The sequence below is a fragment of the Oncorhynchus mykiss genome, chromosome 5 (assembly GCF_057628025.1).
Source record: "Oncorhynchus mykiss isolate SJ-2025 chromosome 5, ASM5762802v1, whole genome shotgun sequence".
NCBI lineage: Eukaryota > Metazoa > Chordata > Actinopteri > Salmoniformes > Salmonidae > Oncorhynchus > Oncorhynchus mykiss.
The window spans coordinates 36,589,521-36,615,504 of record NC_143026.1 but is presented as its reverse complement, the minus strand read 5'-3'; the positions used below and the strand labels follow the sequence as shown (position 1 = coordinate 36,615,504).

At 44.2% G+C, this 25,984-nt stretch overlaps 1 protein-coding gene across 2 annotated transcripts; it reads left to right on the top strand.

The window, feature by feature from the left end:
- Nucleotides 1-527: 527 nt before the first annotated feature.
- Nucleotides 528-23,494, top strand: LOC110522923 (oxysterol-binding protein 2). 2 transcript variants are annotated; one of them, XM_036977380.2, is made up of 14 exons: nucleotides 528-1,318; nucleotides 2,944-3,149; nucleotides 11,099-11,349; nucleotides 11,594-11,762; nucleotides 12,984-13,107; nucleotides 13,388-13,457; nucleotides 13,633-13,767; nucleotides 14,749-14,994; nucleotides 17,231-17,351; nucleotides 18,832-18,935; nucleotides 19,307-19,402; nucleotides 19,532-19,716; nucleotides 19,913-20,133; nucleotides 20,291-23,494. In XM_036977380.2, exons 1-14 carry the CDS (start codon nucleotides 1,158-1,160, stop codon nucleotides 20,431-20,433), a joined length of 2,232 nt encoding a protein of 743 aa, XP_036833275.1. In that variant the 5' UTR covers nucleotides 528-1,157; the 3' UTR covers nucleotides 20,434-23,494. The 2 variants fall into 2 exon arrangements, with proteins under 2 accessions (XP_036833275.1, XP_090092733.1); XM_090236607.1 differs by lacking the exons at nucleotides 528-1,318; nucleotides 2,944-3,149 and adding an exon at nucleotides 3,873-4,253.
- Nucleotides 23,495-25,984: the final 2,490 nt, after the last annotated feature.

The following is a 25,984-nucleotide window of genomic DNA, read 5'->3' as shown; positions in this document are numbered from 1 at the left end:
CATAATATTTAAATTGATGAAGTGTGATTATATTCATTATTTTAGAGATCCCTCCATAGTAAACGTCATTCCTTATAACAATGCACCACATCCTGTTGATTTGAGCTGCTGAACCGTATTTGCACCTGGCTGTGTTTATGGATGAGAAAGTGAACTTGTCATTTCCAAAAAAGTTTACAGGGGGTTTCATTAAATAAGATATAGACAATGATTTTTATTGCACATTTAGGCATAATTAAACTGACGCATTTGGAGATGTTCAACTTCAATTCACTGGCACTATGAAGGATAGCTTAGCAATACTCATCGATAGACGAATATATACTTTAATATACTTTTGGTAAAATTACGAAGCATTGCTAGATACAGATTACCAAGATATAGACTATGCGCACAGTTCTGGCTGTCTCCCTGCCAGCCCCGAACCTCTCTCTCACTCGGGTCCTGGCTGTCTCCCGTCCTGCCCCGATCCTCTCTCTCCTTCGCCTGCTCCACTTCATCTTCGCTATAAAAAAACGAGTGTGTGTTTGGTCTTCGCTCTTGTGCTCTTGTGCGTAGAATAGCTCAGCTGACATTCATGGCTGTGCCCCTCCCTTTTCGCTCTCTCCATCACTAGTTCGCTTTTTCTTTGCTGTGAAAGATGCTAGAGTTTGTGTTCTCGAAGTAGACTACCGTAAATAGTTTCATTCGTTGCAAAAATAATGAATGTTAGGAGTTGAGGAGTCGATTCCTAGCGCAATCGAAGTTTGACACCCATAAATGAAAGTCGACAACGGGAATCGACGGTCAAGGAGTCGGGGAATCGATTATTTTTGAGTCGACTCCCCATCCACTATTTGCGTCACACGCTCCCCTTCCTCTCATCAGGACCCGTGCTGAAGGCTCAACTAGGTTAGAGGGAGAAGGTTAAACACGCTCTCCATCCCCGTGGCAACCCCCCCCCCCCCCCCCCCATCTAGCTGAACGAGTAATAGCTATTACAGCGGGTTACCTCATCGGCGTTAACGTTACATGATGGGTAAAACAGGTGCGGTGTTGGTCTTTCGTACTATGAATCATAGGCAAGCTAGCTAGCTGTATCGTCCCTTCACACAGAGCTACCTACAGCTGTGTTGATTACTTTGCTCTGACTCCATCTACCGCTGACAGTGGGGCAAATGAGTGAACCGGTGAAGAGTTTGCCTTCCCCTACTTCTTCAGGGGGGCAACCTGCGGGGTCTGATACCTACAAAGGCTGGCTGTATAAATGGACAAACTACTTGAAGGGCTACCAACGCCGGTGGTTCGTCCTTAGCAACGGCCTTCTGTCATATTACAGGTAATATTTGCTAGCAGCTAGCTATGCGCTAGCTATCTACTGTAGATGTCAAGTCAGGCTAGCTAGCACTGCATGAATCCTGGCAAAATCAAGTGCTGTTTCAAACCAATCCCACAGTGACTGTTATCTTAGATTACACGTGTAGTTGATAGTCTATAGAATGTGCTTGACGTTCATAATTTACATAAATGCCGTGGCTTTTTAACTAACATAGCTAGCTAGCTAGTTAGGCCAATATTACTCATCAAAACAAGTATCTTAATATGTTTAGCTAACGTTATGTGGCAATTAAGAACTGCATGCCATGAGCTTCATCCATCCCATTCCCACAGGAAGGCAATTCTCTAGTCACAGTCAATGACATGGCATAAATGCAGAATGAGCTAGCTGGACACAATTAGCCCCCCAAAATATCTAGTTTGCTAGAAACGTATCAGACTCCAAATGAGTGAATATATATTTTCGCCTATATGATGTAGTCATTGATATTTTTTTGCCAATGTCATGTAGAGAATTGTTATAGATGAACCTGTGAATAATATTTTAGATAATATTTTGGAACATATACTTTATTTATTTAGGCCTAGATATGTTCTATTCCAGGAACGACTGTCATTGTATGTAGTGTAGTATGCCCTATGTACGTTAACAAGTAGGGGACCTATATAGGTCCTAACATTTCATTATGATGATGATAATGTAGGACATGATTTACCTGATGCATCATGATGCTTTAAAAATGTGTGAACGCGTGGTCCGCTGATTCATTAATGGCCAGTTAGGCACATTTCCCTAAAACCAGTGAATAGTGAGTGATGTCAGTCAGTGTTATGCACTTTAATTGTGAGGCATTAGTCAGAGGCGTGTGTGTGTGTGTGTGTGTGTGTGTGTGTGTGTGTGTGTGTGTGTGTGTGTGTGTAGGCTGCCCTACAGGCTGCCCTACAGTCTCGGGTGGGAATGCACAGCTCTGCTGTTACGTCATTCACAACAAAGAGAGATGGACACAGATAGAGAAACTGAAAAGCATAGAGGCAAGGACTGGTGGTGAATGCAAAAACGTCCATTCAGTCATTCAGTACCACAGACATACTCCAGCAGCTGTAGCCTCCCCAAGGCTGTGGGGCGCATACCGTTTGAACACATTAGACTTAGAGCCTAATGTAGGAGCTGTCGTGTTCACTGTGTTTTTATAGAGCCTAATGGAGGAGCTGTTTTGTTCACTGTGTTTTTATAGAGCCTAATGGGTTTTATGCACTGCTCCTTTGTAGATTCAACTCTACTTTCCCTCTCTTTCCACTCTCCTCTGTGGCATGTGTGTTTATGTAACTGTACTCTCGAGTACTACCACTGTATAAAGAGTTTATGCCCTGACCAACGCATGCACGTTGCACCGACACGCACACACGAACACACTTCCAAGCACTCACATCAGCTATGCTCAAGTGAGATACTTCTATGAAATATTAAACAATCGCATGTGTGTGGATTTGTATGTGTGCAAGAGTATGCATGCCCTGTTATGTATAATTTCTGTCTTTGTAGAACTAGATTTAGTCAGCAGCCTCTTCTCCCCTGTCTCTGTGTGTGTACGTGTGTCTGTGTGTGAATGTGTCTCTGTGCATTAGGACTCAGGCAGAGATGGCCCACACTTGCCGTGGCACCATCACCCTGGCGACGGCACACATCGAGGTGGGTGACACCTGCCACCTGGTGCTGACCAGCGGAGGGCGGAACTACCACCTGAAGGCCACTTCCGATGGGGAGAGTCAGCGCTGGGTCTCGGCTCTCCAACAGGCTAAGGCCAACACCACTCACATGATGCACCAATCAGGTGCGAGCAAGAGGAAAATCATATTTGGGTGGATTGGGAGGTTTTAAATGGGAGAGTGGATAAAGAATTCTTAGCTTCGTATATATTTAGAAATAACGTAAGTAGGACAAAACTGTAGGAATTGTGGCCGTACTACTATACAGAACACAGTGATTTGTGACCCTGTTGAAAGGAATTGGACTATAAATGATGAAAAAGTTATATCAAACCAATATGAAACTCACTGGGATATTGGATCTTTGGGCTTTCTTCTCATTCAAGGTGAGAATGTATATTGCGCCGTTGACTAACCTTTAAACTAGCATCCACTACTTTTCTGGAAATTATAAGGTTAAGGACCCGAGGTAAACAAATCTTAGTGTAGTATTCAATGTCAAGGTTACCAGTGTTATTCATGAATCAACCACAAGGTGGTGCACGTGCTAAACAAATGGAACAAGTAACCATGTTTTCTCTATATACGTATAATGCAACATTTAAATATAATTTTACTTTGGCGGTTTGTTGTCTGTTCTCTTCAAATCTTCCAGTGCTATCATGTGACCTTTCTGCACATTGCATTGCTAAGTGGGCACACTACTCTAGGGTCCTTTAAAATAAATTGGCTTGAATGAACAGTCTAATTCTGAGCTATGTCTCCACCAATTGCTGGTCTCAGTCCAGGTCTCTGATTTGCACTTCATGGGCATGTGGAAATGAGGGTGACTGCCAAGGATGGTGCAAGGGTACAGTTTGTAATGGCGGCCCAGTCTCTCTATCTCTCTCTCTTACTCACTCTTTCACATCTCATTTCCATCTTCCCTCACATACTTGCTCTCTATTTTCCTCTCTACCCCTCTCTCTCCCTCCTCCTCCCTTTTTTCTGAATATGACGACAGCCAGAGCTGAATGAAGTGATCCTCCAGCATTTTAACTCCTCCTCCCACTCTGCTATGGAGAGTGAGAGGGAAAGAGAGGAGGAAGCAAGAGAAGGTGAAGGAGAGAGAGGCAGGGGAGTAAGAGGGAGGGTTGCTTCATATTTTCATTGAGAGAATTTTCTTTCCGTCTGCACTGTAAGGAGAAGAGAAAGAGATTGAATGCAGCCTCTGTAATGAATTTTCCTCTGTAAGTATTGATTACCTGCTATAATTATATTGAGGACAGAAATGTCAAGTAAGCAATAGTGGAGGGGTGTGTGTGTGTGTGTGTGTGTGTGTGTGTGTGTGTGTGTGTGTGTGTGTGTGTGTGTGTGTGTGTGTGTGTGTGTGTGTGTGTGTGTGTGTGTGTGTGTGTGTGTGTGTGTGTGTGTGTGAATTTCCTGTGTTGTAATGTACTAATTCACTTTGACAGTAAGTGGGGTAGGCTTATTTCTGGATGGGACTTTACTAGTGTGTGTTTATTAACTATGACAGATTTCCCAGTAGTGTTTCCCAGTAGTGATGAGCTGAACACCAATCAACCTCATTGGGCCTCTTATTTAATTTTTCAGCTGCACAATGGGACAAGTGTGATTTACCTGCTACTTTGTTATTTGGCATCTTTTATATGTTCACTTTTCTTGGCGGAAATGCTGAGTCGAAGCTCTCTCTTTTTCCTCCTTATTGATTTGAACTGACCTAAATATGACAGATGTTGGTAATATGTCTATTAAATGTAAAGTATGTTTTTCTACAGATAGGGTTTATGACAGATTTTCTCAGGCTCTGCATTCACAGGAGAGGGGTGGGCCTCTGCCTCTGTAGTAGTCTTACCCTCTGGAAGGTTTGTTTGTCTGTGTTTGCTTGTGTGTTTATGAACATGGGTTTAAACTTTAAGTCCTTTGTTTCTTTATTCAACCTTTATTTATTTTATTTTATTTATTTAACCATTTAACCATTTTATTATTTAAGTCAACAGGATTTGAAGGGTCTGAGCCCATTTAAATGGTTTTACATTTGCCCATGGCTCAAAGTGCTTACAGTACAGTGGACACTGATGGTGCAATAATGTTTATGTCAGTAAACGTACAGTTATGACTATAACTATTGTTCCCTGAAGGAGGGAAACGAGGTGATAAACCCGAGGCATGGATTCCTTCAATTCGGTATCGCTCTTCAATGAGCCCAAAACTAGGCGGTGCGGGTTCAAACAGATGTTGTACCTTGTTTCGCTCCTTCAGGGAAGAATAGTCATAGTCATAACTGTACCTTCCCTTTCAGTCTGTCAACTTGGTACAACATAGCTATGGGGACGTGAAATCTATCCCTAAGCCGACCCCAGGGGACATCAAATTAAATGGCCTACTGCAGACCTCCCAGAGCCCGACAGGAAAACCTGCAGTACCTGGGTATTGTTCAATCTGCACGCTACTTAATGACCCTCTTTTTTAAGCATACTGTGGGCCACACTGGGGGCAGTGACATCCAGCAATAAAACCTCACAAAAGTGTGTGGTGACGCCCAACTCGCCGCAGCACAAATATCTCCTACAGGCAACCCTTTAAACAACGCCCAAGACGCTGCCAGACCCCAGGTGGAGTGGGTGTGTACACCGTTAGGTAATCCCTGCCTTTTGCTATCCTATGCCAGAGAAATGGCCTCCACAATCCAGTGGGAGAGATGCTGCTTAGAAAGCACTCTACCATGAGTCAGTTAAGCAAAACAGACAAAAAGTTAGTCACAGAACACCCCAGACCAGTAAATGTACATGCGTAGCGCTTGTACCAGACACAGGGCATGTAACCTCCACTGGTCCTCAGAAGCATACTGAGGAAGCGAAAAGCTCAAAAGCTAGAGACCTGTAGGACATAGTCATGACCTTAGGGGCGAAGGACGCATTAGAACACAACTTCACCTTCAAGTTGCCATGGGCGAACTTCATACAGGAGGGGTGAATGGATAATGCTTGGAGATCTCCAAAGCGTTTTGTCGAGGACAAAGCCATGAGCAGGAGGGTCTTGTAGGAGTGGATCTTCAGATACAGACTCCATCAGTTGAAAGTGGGCTCACCCAGCACATCCCAAACCAAAGCCAAATCCCATGTGGGCACAATAGGTTTACAAACCGGCCTCAGACAGCTCACACCTTTTTTTTAAACTGCATCGCCAGGGGATGAGCCCCTAGAGTGGCACCATCGATTCTCACATGATATGCTGAAATAGCTGCCATATATACCTTCAGGGTGGAGAATGAACTGCTCTGCTCGAAAATCCCCTGTAGAAACATAAAAATGACCACTAGAGAGCTCTGAAAAGGAACAATTCCTTTATTTTGTTACCAAAACTCAAACACGTATACCCATACAACCCTCTTGTGGAGGGTGCCCTTGCGGACTGTATGTGCTAACTTTCAAAGGTAATCCCTTTGCCATCAGATTGGACCTTTTAAGGGACCAAGCCCCCAGACTCCAAATCTCTGGCTGCGGGTGCCAGACCTGCCAAATGTCCTGGAACAACAGGTCCCTGCGCAATGGGAGTTGCCACCGGTCCCCTTCTAAAAGGCAAATGATCTCCGCGAACCACGGCCATTTGGGCCAATGTGGAGCCACAAGGATCAATGACAAGCCCTCCAGACTCACCTTCTCCAGCGTGGGCTGAATCAGGTCAACTAGGGGAAACGTGCCACTGGCCACTGGTGCGCGAGAGCATTTGTTCCCAGCAGAACACTCAGGTCCCTTATTGAGAAAAGCAGCCGACAATACGCAAAGGTCTATATCGACCCTGCCAAACATTTCCCATATCTGGGAGACCCCGAGAACTGGACCCCCCTCCACCCAACTTAGATATCAGATTCGCACCCGCGTTGATGTGTCGCCAGGAGCGAGGGAAAGTGCACTGTTCCACAGCAGTAGGGAAATTAAGCTTCCCTCGCACAGCGCACCCCACCCTCGAGGGGATGCGTCTGTCATGATCACCTTGAGGGATATAACTCAAACCATGGGGGTCCCCAGTGACAACAGCCTTGGGTCCCTCCACCGAGCCTGTAGGCATGACGGGGTGAGCGGTTTAGATGGCGCAATACGTCCAAGAGAGTGTCTATCACCTACTGCTGGAAGGGTCGCAACAGCCCATAGTGAACCACTGCTATCATAGATGCCATCATCCCTAATAGATGCAGGCACTGGTGAAAATGCACTAGGTGACATAGCCAAAATTGGACCAAGCAAAGCCGGAAACCGAGGGCACGATTCTCGACTGAGTCTAACTCGAGACCCAGAGACGGAATGCGCTGAGATGGAGTCAAACAGCTCTTCTCTTGATTCACTATGAAACCCTGAGACTGAACATGGGAAACCAGCAATGATGCATGTAACACCACATGCTCCCTTGACTCCGCTACCACCAGCCATTTGATCAGGTAGTCCAATATGTTGAGCCGCAGACTCTGCATAGGTGCCAAACCCGCCTCCACAACTTTAGTGAAAGTGTGAGGTGAGAGGGAAATCCCAAAAGGGAGGACAGAACTCGTAGGCTACAGCCTCGAAATGGAACCTCAGGAACTTTCCTGTGAGGGGGATACATGGCCACATGACAGTACTCGTCCTTCAGGACGATGGAGATGAACCAACCGCTGACGAGAACAACCGGTTGTTTGTGAGCATTCTGAATTTGTAGACCCTGAAGTGGGTTTATCACCTGTGGAAGCCGGAGCTTCCGGTGAGGTACGGTGTTCATTGGCCTTTTCAGACATGATTCTAATGTTCTTCAGTAGAGGGCGCTAGTGCGCAAACTCCCCATAGCTGTGCTGTACCGAATTGACCAACACCAAGTTGACCGACTGAAAGAGAACTAACTACATTACACTACCAAAGCTGTGTTATACGAAGTTGACCTACTGAAAGAGAACTAGCTGCATTACACTTCCAAAGCTGTGTTATACCGAGTTGACCGACTGAAAGGTAACTAACTAAATTACTCTACCAAAGCTGTGTTATACCGAGTTGACCGACTGAAAGATAACTAACTACGTTACTCTACCAAAGCTGTGTTATACCAGGTTGACCGACTGAAAGGTAACTAACTAAATTACTCTACCAAAGCTGTGTTATATGAAGTTGACCTACTGAAAGATAACTGGCTACATTACACTTCCAAAGCTGTGTTATACCGAGTTGACCGACTGAAAGATAACTAACTACATTACTCTACCAAAGCTGTGTTATACCGAGTTGACCGACTGAAAGATAACTAACTACATTACTCTACCAAAGCTGTGGATTTTAATTCAGTATCAGTTTTATGGTTTTTGCTCTAATTCCCTAGTCAATGAGGTTGGGCACCAGTAGAAGAGCTGCCGCCATATTAAGGAGTTGTACATCCTAACAGTGACTGATATTGTTCTAGTATTGTTTTGTCCCATCAGAAGTTCACCAGATTGGGGTTTACTGAAGTCATTTGTGTGTGTGTGTGTACGAGCGTACTTGCGAGCGAGATATTGTATGGGCTATGTGTGTGTCTGCGTGTGATCGGCTTTTGGGTGATTGATTATTATAACTACAGAGGTCTTCAGTAATGACATCATAGGTGACAATAGATTGGCACGCGAGTTGTTTTAACTGGATGGTAGCTCTGCTGCGATCTCCATCATCTTGTCAGGGTCTTATTGTATTCTAGTAACAGTAGCTGTCTCTCCTCTTCCTGGCATCTTTTCTGTCGCCGTCCCTATTGTGGGTTCCCTCTCCATCAGCTGTAGGGGTGGTTCATAGAGAGATGTCTCAGAATCAGCGCCAACAAGGGCCATCTCAAACAATTATCTGCTGACGTGTTTTCCTCTGACACCCACACATGACAGATGACAGTGATGATGGTACACATGACAGTGATGATGGGTACTTAACGATCGCACACACACAAACATACCATGCAGCCCTCCTCCTGTCCTACTGTATCGCAGATATTACTCACAGTCTATTTAGACTACTATATCACAGTTTGTGTCTTAGCAGGGGTGTGCCTATTCATACAGACATGTTTTGGTGACTATGTAGTTGTAAACTACCTGGTGTCATAGCAGTACCATGCCGAGTAGCTGTCGGAGGTACGTGTGTGTGTGTGTGTGTGTGTGTGTGTGTGTGTGTGTGTGTGTGTGTGTGTGTGTGTGTGTGTGTGTGTGTGTGTGTGTGTGTGTGTGTGTGTGTGTGTGTGTGTGTGCGTCACTGACATTGTCGGGGTCAATGTGTGGGTGCACCGGTTAGTCGAGGTAATTGAGGGAAATGATTAAAGTGACTGTGCATAGATAATAACAGTGAGTAGCAGCAGCATAAAAGATGGGGGGGATGCAAATAGTCTGGATGCAAATAGTCTGGGTAGCCATTTGATTAGATGTTCAGGAGTCTTATTGCTTGGGGGTAGAAGTTGTTTAGATGCCTCTTGGACCTAGACTCCGGTACCGCTTGCTGTGTGGTAGCAGAGAGAACAGTCTATGACTAGGGTGGCTGGAGTCTTTGACAATGTTTAGGGCCTTCCTCTGACACCGCCTGGTATAGAGGTCCTGGATGGCAGGAAGTTTGGCCACAGTGATGCTCTCGATGGTGCAGCTGTAGAACCTTTTGAGGATCTTTATTTTATTTGACCTTTATTTAACTAGGCAAGTCAGTTAAGAACAAATTCTTATTTTCAATGACGGCCTAGGAACAGCGGGTTAACTGCCTGTTAACCCACTGTTAGCTTCTGGGGACCCATGACAAATCTTTTCAGTTTCCTGAGAGGGAATAGGTTGTGTCGTGCCCTCTTCATAGCTGTCTTGGTGTACTTGGACCATGTTAGTTTGTTGGTGATCTGGACACCATGGGAGTTCTTCACTGTGCACTGGAGCTCCACGGCTGCCCTGCCTGACACTGACCTAGATTCAGAAAACCTACCTGCCTGAATGGGAGATTGTAGCTTATATATGAATGCATGTGTCACGTGAAGCAGGCAAATGCAGGAGCTGATGGATTTGGCCCAGTAGGATCTACTGTAGGCATTTGGGATACTTACATTGTTTATGCTCAAATTGACTCGCAACCTTTGGAGTCACAACAGTTTGATCCAGTTGTAGAAATATCCCTATGGAAATAGAGAAGCCTACTATTTATATCTCTCTATTTAAAGTGTCATGGTTTTAGAACATTATTTGCAGATATCACTTGTAGTGTCATTAGTATGTAAGAGTTTTGAGGTGTCAAGGATGTAGACTCCAGGTGACGTTGTTGTTGTTGTCGGATGCAGATGGTAAGGTCGGGGGGACCTAGGTGACCGTGGCGGGTCGTCAGACACCAGACTCCAGCAGCTCTTAGATGACTGTAACACTGCTGCTCTTTCTCTCACGGAGAAGTCCTTTCTCCCTGTCTCTGGGTGCCTTAAGGTCCATATAATGATCCCTCCCCAGGATTATGTCTGTCTCTGCTGCTACGGGCCTATTTATTTCCTCTCAGCTGCCTGTGACTGATGGCCCCGTTCATACCAACACGGGGAGGAGCGGAGGGAAGTGAAGTGCGTCATCTTTTTTTCTCCCTCCTGCTGCTAAAAATAACCCAGCCCTGCAACTGCCTGTGTTTCCACGGCAACGGTGGAAATGTCATTCACAGCTTTCTGCTGGGGGGGGGGGGGGCAACGACAGTGTGTAGAGTTAATATATCTTTCCATCCCTCACACTCTCTCCATCTATTCCCATACATGACTTCACGTAATAGATCTCCATCGATCCCTCCCTTTCCTTTGTCTCCATGTCTATTTGTCAGTGTGAAGTTGTTTTATATCTGTGTGCGTCACAATTATAAGTGTCCACAGAATCTATGCCTCACCTTCTTGGTACATAATGGAAACTTAAATGAGTGTGACCGTCCTACGGCATGAAAAACAAAAAACACTTTCCACCCTCAAAATCAATCATAATGTCTTCCACTTACAGACTGAATCAAGCTATAAGTGCTAAGAATCTGGCTTCGTAAGCAAATGCCTGAATGCATGGTAACTCAGTGCTGCACCCTCTGACACTGTGGCTGGTCTGCAGATGACTCTGGAGATGAGGCCCCCGTGCCCCAGCCAGACCGGGCCCTGACCCAGGGGGCTCTGAAGACCCTGGCCAGTAAGCTGGACGACCTGAGCACCTGCAACGAGCTAATCGGCAAACACGGCACCGCCCTGCAGCGATCCCTCAGCGAGCTCGAGGACCTGCGCACGGCCACCGACGGCACCGACAAACTCAAGACCGTCAACGAGCGTGCCACGCTCTTCCGCATCACCTCCAATGCTATGATCAATGTGAGGACCGACTCACTGCTGCTAACACTTTGCTAACATTTCAGTACAACGCCTACTGGCTATTTCAATCGATCTTTCTGTATGACCAATGCTAGTAGTCAATCTAATGCTTTAATCAATACAACAATAAAAACTCTCAATGCCATGATCAATAGAAGTGTTTATTACATATTGACTGTGTGGTGTAGCTAAGCTCTGTAGATGTAGATGTGTTATGGATGTATTGTCACCTCTGTGGCTGCAGGCCTGTCGGGACTTCCTGGACGTAGCAGAGACACACAGCCGAAAGTGGCAGAGAGCCCTGCAGTATGAGAGAGAACAGCGCCACCACCTGGAGGAGACTATTGAACAGCTAGCCAAGCAACACAACAGCCTGGAGAGGGCCTGGAGAGAGGCTCCCAGCACACACCCAGGTCAGAGACACACACACACACACACACACACACACAAGCAGTTTGTTCTCTCCTCTCATATTTGATAGTGCAACTGATTGGAAAACACTGTCAATGGTTTAAGCTCTTAATGTGAAGGTAGTTTGGTGCAGTTTATTGCTTGGTATGGATTGGAATCTCACAAGAAGCTGGCTCTCCTCTGGTCATCCCTGGCACTGCACGCAACGTAGGCACTGTATCAGTTTGATTATGTTGCTGGTTTGTCTTTCAGAATTTCATTTATATCATACACGCACTCAGGTTAGAAAATCAGATCTACACAAACACAAACACAAAACACGACCCCGCCCTGTGCAACTTGGTCCTGGACTCTCTGACGGGCCGACCCCTGGTGGTGAGGGTAGGAAACAACATCTCCACCCTGCTGATCCTCAACACTGGGGCCCCACGAGGGTGTGTTCTCAGCCCTCACCTGTACTCCCTGTTCACCCATGACTGTGTGGCCATGCACGCCTCCAACTCAATCATCAAGTTTGCAGATGACACTACAGTGGTAGGCTTGATTACCAACAATGATGAGACAGCCTACAGGGAGGAGGTGAGGGCCCTCGGAGTGCGGTGTCAGGAAAATAACCTCTCACTCAACGTCAACAAAACAAAGGAGATGATTGTGGACTTCAGGAAACAGCCGAGGGAGCATCCCCCCATCCACATCAACGGAAAAGTAGTGGAGAAGGTGGAACGTTTTAAGTTCCTCGACGTACACATCACGGACGAATTGAAATGGTCCACCCACACGCTGTCTGTGTGAGCAAGGAGGTCTACAAACCTGAATCAGTTACACCAGCTCTGTCAGGAGGAATGGGCCAAAATTCACCCAACTTATTTTGGGAAGCTTGTGGAAGGCTACACGAAGAGTTTGACCCAGGTTAAACTATTTAAACGCAATGCTACCAAATACTAATTAAGTGTATGTAAACTTCTGACCCACTGGGAATGTGATGAAAGAAATAAAAGCTGAAATAAATAATTCTCTCTACTATTATTCTGACGTTTCACATTCTTCAAATAAAGTGGTGATCCTAACTGACCTAAAACAGGGAATATTTACTGAGATTAAATGTCAGGAATTGTGAAACTGAGTTTAAATGTATTTGGCTAAGTTGTATGTAAACTTCCGACTTCAATTGTATGTGACCAATATAATTTGATTTGATTTGAATGATCTTGTGTCCCTGGCAGACGGGGGTGAGAGAAGGCGGGAGGGGGATGCCAGTGATGAGAATGAGGACACAGAATTTTTTGATGCCATGGAGGACTCCCCTGCTTTCATCACAGTGACTGCCACTGACCACACCCAGCACAGGTCAGTCAGAGTCGCTGGGATGAAACCCTAATGAAGGAAGGTTTGCTGTTGAAACATTAGTTTAATGTATTTTGCATCGGAACTGTGAGAGTATATGGCTTTTCTTTTCTCAGTCAGGGTCGCTGACCTCATTTCTACTGATAATGGGACCAAGTAGAGTTCATTCATATAGCTATGTAATATGACGATGCTAGTATCATTCATTATACTTCTTTATGTCTAATGAATTCATCATACTGTGTTTTGTGTATACAGTAGTCATAGTGTGTTTGTGTTTCAGACGCTCAGCCAGTAACCAGAGTATCATGAGCGGACGATTACCCAATAATGAATGGAGCCACGACGAGAAGGTGAGTCTGCAGGCTTCTGTTCTTTACCACTCCTTTACATACCCAGCCGTAGTAAACCATGGACAACTGTATCTTACCTTAGGGCCTAAGGGAGTGTATGATGCAATATTTAATGGTGAGATCTATCCTATAATACCTCAGCTTACCTGAATGTTTGACATGTATTTGTTTTCAGGACCCTGGCTCCGACAACATGCAGCGGCGCAGAGTTAGACGCAGCCGCATCCCAGACAAACCCAACTACTCCCTCAACTTGTGGAGCATCATGAAGAACTGCATCGGCAAGGAGCTGTCCAAGATTCCCATGCCTGTAAGAGAAACGAGAAGTGATTCTGCGGTCTTTACTAGTATTTGCACTATGTAGTGTGTGCGCATTAAATGCAAGCTCTAGCAATCAATCACATTTATTTTATAAAGCCTTTTTTACATCAGCAGTTGTCACTAAGTGCTTTACAGATACCCAGCCTAAAACCCTAAAGAGCTTTACAGATACCCAGCCTAAAACCCTAAAGAGCTTTACAGATACCCAGCCTAAAACCCTAAAGAGCTTTACAGATACCCAGCCCAAAACCCTAAAGAGCTTTACAGATACCCAGCCTAAAACCCTAAAGAGCTTTACAGATACCCAGCCTAAAACCCTAAAGAGCTTTACAGATACCCAGCCTAAAACCCTAAAGAGCTTTACAGATACCCAGCCTAAAACCCTAAAGAGCTTTACAGATACCCAGCCTAAAACCCTAAAGAGCTTTACAGATACCAAGCCTAAAACCCTAAAGAGCTTTACAGATACCCAGCCTAAAACCCTAAAGAGCTTTACAGATACCCAGCCCAAAACCCTAAAGAGCTTTACAGATACCCAGCCTAAAACCCTAAAGAGCAAGCGATGCAGAAGCACAGTGGTTAGGAAAAACTGTAGAAGGCAGGAACCAGGCTCCATGGGGTGGCTAGTCCTCTTCTGGCTGTACCGGTTGGAGATTTAAAAACTGGTTCATAGTTGACCAGCAGGTTAAAATAATAACCATGGTGGCAATAGAGCACAGGTATTCAAATCTGCTGGTTTTCTTTTCTACCTGATAATTAATTGCACCCACCTGGTGTCCCAGGTCTAAATCAGACCCTGATTAGAGGAGAATAATGAAACAAAGCAGTGGAACTGGCTTCCAAGTCCAGATTTGAATTTGAGGACTATAGATGGTGCAACAGTTCAGCAACTCGGTTGGGTCTAACTCCAATGTGTGTGTGTGTGTGTGTGTGTGCATGCGTGCGTGTGTTCCTGCGTGCGTAACCTCAGGTGAACTTCAACGAGCCCCTGTCGATGCTGCAGCGCCTGACTGAGGATCTGGAGTACAGTGACCTGCTGGACCGGGCGGCTCGCTGCGAATCGTCCCTGGAGCAGATGTGCCTGGTGGCAGCCTTCTCTGTGTCCTCCTACTCCACCACCATCCACCGCACTGCCAAGCCCTTCAACCCCCTGCTGGGGGAGACCTACGAGCTGGACCGCCTGGATGACTTTGGCTACCGCTCCATCTGCGAGCAGGTCAGACACAACACACGCACGCACACAGACTCTCTCTCTCTCTCTCTCTCTCTCTGAAACATATGTCTGAGGTGCACAGAGGGATCTTTCTATAAATAATGGGGCCAATGGGATAACAATTTCTAAATGGTTTGAAATGAAAAATAAAAAGGATTTTCATGCAGTTCCACATGTACTAAAAGTGAAAATATATCCAAATTGGCCAATAACTTCACCTATACAACAAGGTCTATACATCCTTTAAGCAGGGTTCATACAGACATTGGTAAGTCAAATTCAAGGACTTCATGGAACTTTTTCAAGCACTTAATATGAGGACGACAATATTGAAGCTGCGGGAAACAAATGAAAGAGGCCACATCTCTCACAAAAACAGATAAAAAATGAAATCATGAATAATTATAAAGGAGCAGGAGAACGTATTAATTGGCAACAATAATTACAAGAACTTTAAGCACCAAATTGAGGAAATGTCTGTTCCAGTACTTGAATTTTGTTATTACCTTACCAGATCATATTGTGAAGAAGCCCACTAGGATGTTTATTTTGTTGTCAATATATCCAGAATAATTCATAGGATTAGAGTCTATCCTAACAATTGCGCACAGTAGACAAAAACATATGAAAACACGGACTCATTACCTTGATGCTTTCCCTGATAAATCTAACGAGACCCTGCTGTAAATCAAGCAGAAAATAACAGATGACCAACATCAATTCGCTGGGGATATTCGATCCAACGTGGATGTAGACACACCTGTCTTCACCAGCATAAGGAATGAGACACGAAAATATTCTGGACATTCTTCGCGAACACCTTTTTTCCAGTACTTGTGCTGTCACAACAGCTTTTTGTCACTTGACTGTCATTTGGAAGATTCCTTCCTGGATCAGGAAGGAATCTTCACGCTGTAACTAATCAGCTGGACACCAAATGCGCATCCAACAAGTACTATGCATAATTATTGAATAACCACGTTAATGACAGTATCGATTTAGGTTTTAAGTATCAAGTATCAAGGAAAGGTGACTTACATTATTTTGGATTTGTGTGCCCAAGAAAACTGTTTTCAGGGTTCAAGTTCAATGTCCAATTTAACTGATTAATGATTCATGTATGATATTTTGACAACTTACACTGCCATAAATGCAAGGACAGAAAATGAATGTTTTATGTCATCCAATTTTGTTAAATCCATCAAGACACCCACCATGATAAAGGGTTAAACATAGGTTTTAAATCAACTCGTGACTTTTATTGCATATAGCTGTGATCCCCCCTTTATCTTAATGTAATGACATGACATTTTTTATCAATAACTTATTAAATGCTGTAACGCCTGTACTAACCCCTGTACTACCATTACTGTACGTCAATTCCACCTTGCAAAGTTTTCATCTCCATCTCATTTAACTTCTCGAAGTATTGCCATACAGGACTTCGCTGCTGTCGCTTGCCTTTCTCTATCATTTTTCCAACTCTTAACGACGGTGACGTATTGGTGGAGAGTCGACGCCAAAAGAATTGATTCCTCGACTCCGTGCACATCGACTCTCATTTCTGAGTGTCAAGATTCGATTGCACTAGGAATCGACTGCTAAGATTCAGTGTTTTTGGAACGGAGAAGACAGATTATTTGTCAGACTTTCGAGAACACAAACCCTCGCATCTTTCATAGAGAGAAGGGAGTCGCACAGTATAGGCAGGTCAGCCACCAGGCAGACTGAGTCAGAACCATTCACTAGGCATATCTTTCGGCAATCAAAACCAGTATCTCGTAATGGAATGCTGTAACTCCGCAATTTCTTGGCTCGCAGCTTCAGTAAAGCATGGCCTTTCATCAATGAATAGGATATTCTACACGCAAGACTGAAGACTGAACACACACTCGCATCATTAGTGAAGAGAAAGAGCAGGTGAGCCAGAGCGAGGGAGAGAGAAGAAGGGGCATATGTCTTGGAAGCCTCGCAAATTCACCAAAGTAGCCTAAAGTTCCCCTCTTCCTCTCTGGTTTTATTCAAATTACACAACTTTCCCCAGGCCTTTATAGCTTATCGTCTAGTTGGGCTATAACACAGAAAATAATGTTTTGTGATTTTAATTTTGTGGGAAAAAAAAAAAAAAAACATTTTTTTTCAGTTAGAGATTTTTCTTAATGTTAAGGATCCCAATTTTTTTTCAATGTTCACACCCCTACGTACTGATGATGTCATCCTCCTGCTTCTGCTCTCTAAGGTCAGTCACCACCCCCCAGCCGCCGCCCACCATGTGATGTCACAGCGAGGCTGGACCCTGTGGCAGGAGATCACTATCGACAGCAAGTTCAGAGGGAAATACATTTCTGTCATGCCATTAGGTGAGCCATGCATACCCAGTACATGAATGTTCCTCCGATATGCAATAATTGCTGGTTACACATACAAAAGCATGTCACACAGCTATTTCAAAATATTCACATTTTGCAAGTGGTGGTCAGTGCCGTTTAAGATTAGGGAGGACAAATGTTTTTTTAATGAGCATGGACTTATTTCTATTACAGCATATTGGATGACTGCCATTCATATTCCATTCACCCAGCTCAATGTAACATCGATAGGTTTAGGCTACTACTGTACATGATACTCAAATATTCCCTAGACCCATCATGAGGTTGTTACAACCTAGCCTACGAATGAAAGTTTACAATGTAGGTTCACAGGTCGAGAGAAAAATGTGAGTAATCAAGATGACAAACAGTGCCACATTCAATACCGCCTTGCACACGCTTGCCTGCATCTAGCTGACCTAGGGTGTAATCATTAATCCAAACAGTTGCTAACGAGTGTTTCTATTGGACAAATTCAGGTATGTTTATCCCCGTTCCATTTGTTTCCATTTAAGGAACGTTTTTCAACAGAATCGACGGAATGAATACACCCCTGATCACCCGCAAACACAGTTCACTTTCATAGCAGCTACATACAGAACAGCATGATCACTTTGCTCGTTGTATAATTCCTTCTCGATTCTACGCGCTCTCCTCCTCTCACCTTTTTCCTTCACTTCACTCATTGCCCAACACAACAGCTGTCTGTGACCAGGAGAAAAAACCTCTCCAAGCCAAACCTTCATATCATAACCGCTAACTGCTACACAGTCTACATCGCTGTGTAACCATATTAGCTAACGTCATAGTCAACATAGCTGAGTAGGCTAAACTAGCTAGCTGCATTCCCTAGCTCAGTAAGTTAAAGTATAAAAAATTAAACAAAATATAGCTAGCTCTCTCTCTCGCTTTTCTTTCATTCGTGAAGAAATTAATTTGTTCAACTATTGTATTTCTCTCTCTTTGAGTCAATTACTCACCACATTTTACGCACTGCAGTGCTAGCTGTAGCTTATGCTTTTTGTACTAGTTTCATTCTCTGATCGTTTGATTGGGTGAACAACATGTCAGTTCATGCTGCAAAAGCTCTGATAGGTTGCAGGACGTCCTCCGAAAGTTGTCATAATTACTGTCTAAGTCTATGGAAGGGGGTGAGAACCATGTGCCTCCTAGGTTTTGTATTGAAGTCCATGTATCCAGAGGAGGACGGAAACTAGCTGTCTTCCAGCTACACCATGATGCTACCCCAGAGAGTGCTGTTGAGGCTACTGTAGACCTTCAGTGTTTTTTAGTCAATTATTTGGTGACATTTGAATATATTTAGTATAGTTTTATCTAAAACGGATAACTTTGTTTATGTTTCACAATTTAAAAAAATAATAATTATAATTTCCAGAGGAGGATGGTCCATTCCTTCCTCCTCAAAGGAGCCTCCACTGGCTGATTATTTTAATTATCTCTTTCTCTCTAGGCTGTATCCACCTGCAGTTCCACTCCAGTGGGAATCACTATGTGTGGGGCAAAGTCACCTCCACGGTGCACAACATCATCGTAGGAAAACTGTGGATTGATCAGGTGTGTGTCTCTCATATTTAATGTGTATTTGTATATTTGTGTTTGATCTGTTTGTAGATGTGTGCGGTGTTTTGCAGAATCTGCCCCGTGGTTTCTGCCTTCCTCCACTGTCTCTCATTATGTCAGCAATACTCATCGTATCTGTTTTCTCCTATTTGTCTCCATCCCTTTATGTACGGATTTGCTATTCTCACTCTTAACAGTGTCCCGTACTGTGATTATTGACATCCATAGTAAATGATTACGATAGACTGCTAACATTGATAAACTAGAAATATTGCATGTTGTAGACAGTATGTAAATCATGCTAAAGCTAGGAGAATCATCAGCCTGAGGCTTGGGATAAATAGCCTGTGTTTTTCTCTCTGTAGTCTGGGGACATTGAAATAGTCAACCACAGGACCAAGGACACCTGCCACCTCAAGTTTGTCCCTTACAGTTACTTCTCCAGAGACCTCCCACGCAAGGTGAATCCATGGTTTGCCCTCTGGGTCTCTGTGCTGCATGCGGACCAATTGAAAAAGCTCATGTAGAAACAAACTAGCAGTCCTTACCATCTTCAATGTCTCCTCCCTCTTCTGGTGTTGTGTCTCCAGGTGACAGGTGTGGTAGCAGACAGCGAGGGCACGGCCCACCACATCCTGTCTGGGACCTGGGACGAGAAGATGGAGAGTGCCAAGATAGTAGAAAGCAGCCGGGGATGTGGAGGGTCAGAGGGCAAACAAAAGACTGTCTACCAGACCCTCCAGCCCAAACTGTTGTGGAAGAAATACCCACTTCCGTAAGATCAGCCTGCCTGCAAATTATGAAGTCAGCCTTATAGCACATAATGCACGCTAACCTATTTATACGAGTTATTTGATTCCTCTTGCATCCTCGCGCATTATCTTACTTCCACCTCTCTACCCGTTGCTACTCGCCCTCTCCCTCTCTGTCCATCCTATCTGTCTCACCTCAGTGCCTTCTCCACCCACCAGGGAGAATGCTGAGAACATGCACTTCTTTTCCTCCCTGGCCTTGACCCTGAACGAGCCTGAGGAGGGCGTGGCCCCCACTGACAGCCGCCTGAGGCCCGACCAACGGCTGATGGAGGCGGGGCTATGGGACGAGGCCAACGCCCACAAACAGCGTCTGGAGGAACGACAGAGGCTGGAGAGAAGGAAGAGGGAGGCACAGGCCACACAGGCCCTGGAAGAAGGTGAGGAGGGGTGTGAAAGGACTAGATAAGACATCTCAAGAGAGATTACAGTATAGAAACTAGGAAGAGGAAGTTTGACAATTGTGATACAGTGTATGTCAGCAAAATGTTACCCATATTGAGGAACATCTGTGTATGTTTGTGTCTGACTCCTTAGGACAAGACTTTGAGGGCTTCCAGCCACTGTGGTTCGAGAGGAGGACAGATGATTCAACGGGGGAGAGCACTTACGTGTACAGGGGTGGATACTGGGAGTCCAAAGACAGACAGGACTGGAGCCAATGCCCTGATATCTTCTAAGACTCCGCCCCTGGGACTGTGACATCATCACTGGAGGGCCGAGCTGAGGGACTGATTGACAAGCAGAGGGAGGATCCACACGCTGAAGACACATGGAGATGTGGACAGCTCTTTGTCTGTGTATGTGTATTTGTGTGTGTTCCAGAAAGACAAAGCCCTCCATTGAGAATAATGTAAACTTCCCATACTTCAAGAACTGAGATATAAACATAATCTGTCCCCCTCCCCGATGTAGTTCTCTAATCAAACACTGAGTGAGTGTGTGTGCAACAGCGTGAGGGAATGAGACAAATAACTATTTATGACAGAATATTTTGAGTGTGAGGGAAAGAGTTAGAAAATAGCTAATGCATGGAAAACCATATGTATTTGAGCTGGTGTGTATGGTGGTGCCTGGTGCCCCATTGATCTGGTAATAAGGTAATAACTACCGTAAGTATATAATATTATACAATAATAGGCAGAGGCCAGAATGAAAGTGAAAGTTTGTGTTTTGGTGCTAGGATAGGATGTTCTGTTCCTAGGATAGGATGTCCTGTTCCTCTGAGCTGGTTAGGAACAGAGTGTTCCTCCTGCTGGAGATATAGGGGCCTGCATTTATGTTGCACTGGCCAATAGGAATGTCAGGAGATAAAGCTCCCCCAGGTTTGTCTAACTGAAAGGTTATGAAACAAAAAGCTGCACATAGAAATAGAGTAACCAGAACAGACATTATTTTCTACTTCAAGTATCTCCAATATACTTTACATATCTATATGTAACATTATGTTTCCTTCCATGCAACAACTAGGCACTCCCCAGGTTTGTAACAAACTGCTTTTCTGCAGTGCATGAAAACACAGGTGTAGAGGACGCTGGTATCACTATGGGTACTTTTGATTTAATATCTGTACAGACATAATCTCTGAGATCCAGAACAAAAATCTATACCAGTTATGTTACGTGTGTCTGTCCACAAGAGATTAGTACAGACCTAAAATAGTTAGGGGAATTTTGAGGTTGTAACAAGCTACCCACGATTATATTGATTTTGCTCAAATGTCTTGATTTCTCAAATGTTGGTCATACAGTCGCTAGTGAAAGTCTACACACCTCTTGCACAGTCTTCACATTTTGTGAATTAATTTTGCTGCCTTAAAATGTAATCTCAAAAGGGAATACATTTGATTTATTTCCTACCGATCTACACAACCTTATCCTTTAAGTTCAAGAGAATTCTAGAAAAATATCCAAATGAATACTAAATAAAAAACAAAGATGTCTTGATTGCGTATGTCTTCACAGCCCAGAGTTTATACTTGGCGGAAACACCTTTGGGCAACATTTATCCATTGTTTTTGTCAAAATTGCTCAAGCTCAATCAATTTGGGTGGGAGTCATTGATGGACAGCAATATTCAAACCTCTGATTTTCAAGCAAATTTAAGTCAGGAACACTCAACACCTCTTAGAAATACATTCTGGTGTTTTTGACAAGCATACCCATAACATGATGCTGCCACCACCACTTGAAAAAACTGAGGGTTTCACTCAGTGTTGTAATGGATTTGACCCAAGCCTGTAGTTTTTAATTTAGGCAAAAAAGTCCATGTCTGCTGTGTTGTCTTGCAGTATTACTTAACAGCCTTGTTGCAAACAGAATGGATGATTTGGAGTGGATTTTTTAAAACAGGCTTTATTCTTTTCACTTTGTCATACAGGTCAGTAATGTGGATGTGAATGCAATATTGTTGATAATTTTCTATTTTCAAGTGTTGTGGTGGCAGCATCATGTTATGGGTATGCTGGTAACTGGCAGGGACTGAGGAGTTAATGTTAATAGGAAAGACACACCAGATCGGATTTTAGGTCTTGAGTGTTCCTGAATGGTCCAGTCTCAGTCCTGACTTAAATATGCTTAACAATCTAAGACTAGGTTTGAATATTGCTGTCCATCCAACGACTCCCAACCAAATTTACTGAGCTTAAGCAATATTGACAAAGCATGGATATGTTGCCCTAATAGTTGTGCAAAATTGGTAGAATATTATTCTAAATGTTTCACAGCTGTAATGGCAGCCAAAGGTGCTTCCACCAAGTATTAACTCTGGGGTCTAAAGACACACACAATCAGGACATCTTTGTTCTAGTTTTTTTTATTTTTTTGTCATTTGGAAAATTCTATCATTTTTCTTTCACTTTGGAAATGTGGAGTGGGCTGTGTACATCAGTAAGAACAAAAACCCAATTTAATCCATTTTTAGATGTACTTTATTTTAAGGCAGCAAAATGAAGACTTTATAAGGGGTATGTAGACTTTCACTAGGCACTTGTTTGAGTGCCTAATTGTGTACAGACAAAATCTTAAATTGTTTCATGATTCCTCCCTGTGCGATGAAATGTTTCAAAGTCTTATATTTTTTTAAATATTAAGAAATCATATGAATTATACTATAACATGTGTAATTGAGGTGGGTAATTCAATTATTACACATCATTGTGTTTGACTGCAGGCATTTAAACATGCACCATCAATGAACTCAAACGAGTGTTGTGGCACCACGTGTAGCTCATGCATGGTTTAGTGTGCTCATACACTGTTATCTAGTATTAATTAGGCATTAATTAGTATCAATTAGTTGTTTCTGGACTTCATTCAGAGAAGAACATCATGTGAATTCACCTTTTGTGCCCTAGGCCTTCGGAAATACATTTTCTTTTAGCTCAAACACACAAAGCGTCTCAATGTAGTCTTTCAAACACTCGCAATGTCATTAGAGATGGTCTATAATGTTGTAATCGGATTTGGTGTCAGTCCTCAAATCAAGACAATGATGAGAAATAAATGAGATAAGCCTTCAGGAAGGATGATGTCCCCTGAAGACCCATAGCCAAGAGGAGATTTCCACGGGGACTGTTTGTCTGATCTGGGCTTGCAGCAGAAGCTCTGGGGTCTCATGATGGGGTAGTGAAAGGACACTGAGGGCTGCACACTCCACTTTAGGCTACTTGTTTGATGTCACCTTGTCTCTAGCACACACATGTATTCAAGGTGTAACACTCAATAAACCCAAATAAATCGACCTATGTGCACTTTATTGGCTTATCTTGATCAATGTTTCACCCTCAACTGACCTCTCTGAAGGTTAGAGTGTTGGGCCACTAGTTCTATTCCCCAAGACGACAAGGTGAAAAATCTGTCAAAGGTGCCCATGAGCAACGCACTTCAAGGGACATTTCACCATTTTTTTACTTTATATTCATCATCTCCAGCACCACTCCAACATCTACATATGTGGAAAATGGTGCGTTTCTATGTTTTGTAGTAAATAAAAAGATATATGTCGTTTCCAATGACATGTTAGGGTGGTGATGGAGATGATAAATATGAAAATGTTGAAATTTCCCCTAATTGCTCCAGAGTCTCCGTTAATGGCAGACCCTGGTCGTGACTCCACTCTCAGAGGGTGTCTCAAGGAGAATTGTGATATGCAAAACCATATTTTTCCTTAATTCACACATGCATATGACACACTTTTACACGTGTGAAATAGGACAAATATAAGCACCCACCCAATATGTATTTGTTGCTGCAGTAGCACTTACAAACAGCAGGTGCCACATAGTTTATATTCTAATATTGCTGCTGTAATGAAATGTTCACTTACAGTAAGAAAGAACCTGCTAATCTAATCTGGGGGGTGTAGCCCTTTCCTCGATGACCGAAAGCTCCGTCTTTGGCCTCTTGGGTGGAATGTTATTCAGAAATGTATTAATAAATATATATTATTTTTCTAACAATGGAAATCCGGTGTTTATGTCAAACAGTTTTTTTTTTTATATTTCAGTCTTCTGTGATGTATATAAACTGTACTATTGTGAAGCAAACTCAAAATGGAATACATTTCAACTCTATATCTGACAGGGTACAGATGTATTATTTTCAGGTCTCCTACCTGACTCAGCCCATAACCATGTTTGTGAGGTTATGTTTCAAAGTAGATTTGTTGAAAACTACTAAGAATCACTCTGTATGGCCCTAATTTAGCCCACTACAGTAAGTGATTAACTGGCACTGTGCAGACTTTTTGCATGCCTTTGAGTGCAGATCTATGGTCATCATGTCCATTTTTTGTCCAGGGATAGTTTTTTATTGAGCTGTTTGGTGTGGCTACAAGTTCAGTATTCAGGTAGTCTAATAATTGAATTACAAGTATTAATGGGCTAGGTTATACACATGAATGGAAAAATGAAATTGCATCTGTGGCCCGTCGTTGGAGGTTCCGGACCGTGAACTGTCGCCGGACGCTCCGGACTGGGTACTGTCGCCGGACGCCCTGGACTGTGAACTGTCGCCGGACGCTCCGGACTGGGTACTGTCGCCGGACGCTCCGGACTGGGTACTGTCGCCGGACGCTCCGGACTGGGTACTGTCGCCGGACGCTCCGGACTGTGTACTGTCGCTGGACGCTCTGGACTGCCGAGGCGCACTGTAGGCCTGGTGCGTGGTGCCGGCACTGGTGGTACCGGGCTGGGGACACGCACCTCAGGGCGAGTGCGAGGAGCAGGAACAGGGCGTACTGGACCCTGGAGGCGCACTGGAGGCCTGATGCGTGGTGCCGGTACTGGTGGTACCGGGCTGGTGACACGCACTAAGAGGAACAGGGCGTACTGGACCCTGGAGGCGCACTGGAGGCCTGGTGCCGGAACTGGTGACACGGGCTGGTGACACGCACCTCAGGGCGAGTGAGGGGAGGAGGAACGGGCGTACTGGGCTCTGGAGGCGCACCGGAAGCCTGGTGCTGGCACTGGTGGTACTAGGCTGGTGACACGCACCTCAGGGCGAGTGCAGGGAGGAGGCACAGGATACACTGGACCGTGGAGACGCATTGGAGATCCAGAACATAGAGCTGTCTCAATACGTCCTGGATGGATGCCCATTCTCGCCCGGTAAATGCGAGGAGCTGGAATAGAGCGCACCGGGCTAGAATAGCGCACTGGAGACACCGTACGCATCTCTGCAGAACACGGTGCCTGACCAGTTACACGCTCCCCACGGTAAGCACCGGGAGTTGGCTCAGGTCTCCTACCTGACTCAGCCAATCTCCTCGTGTGCCCCCCCTACCTAAATATGGTCCCCAGTCAGAGACAATGATAAACAGCTGCCTCTGATTGGGAACCAATCTAGGCAACCATAAACACCTAGATATACAAAAACCCCTAGACATACAAAACCCCCTAGACAATACAAAAACTACACAAACCACCCTCGTCACACATCGACCTAACCAAAATGATAAAGAAAACAAAAAAAACTAAGGTCAGGGCGTGACACCTGAAGAAGGCACAGTGATGCTGATCAAATGTTGGTGATTTACCCAATAAATTACTGGGTGTCTATATATGTAGTGTGCGACTCTCTTTATTTGTATAGTTTATAGTTTCTTCAAAGTAGTCACCCTTTGCCTTGATGACAGCTTTGGCATTCTCTCAACCAGCTTCATGAGGAATGCTTTTCCAACAGTCTTTAAGTAGTTCCCACATATGCTGAGCACTTGTTGGCTCTTTGGTCC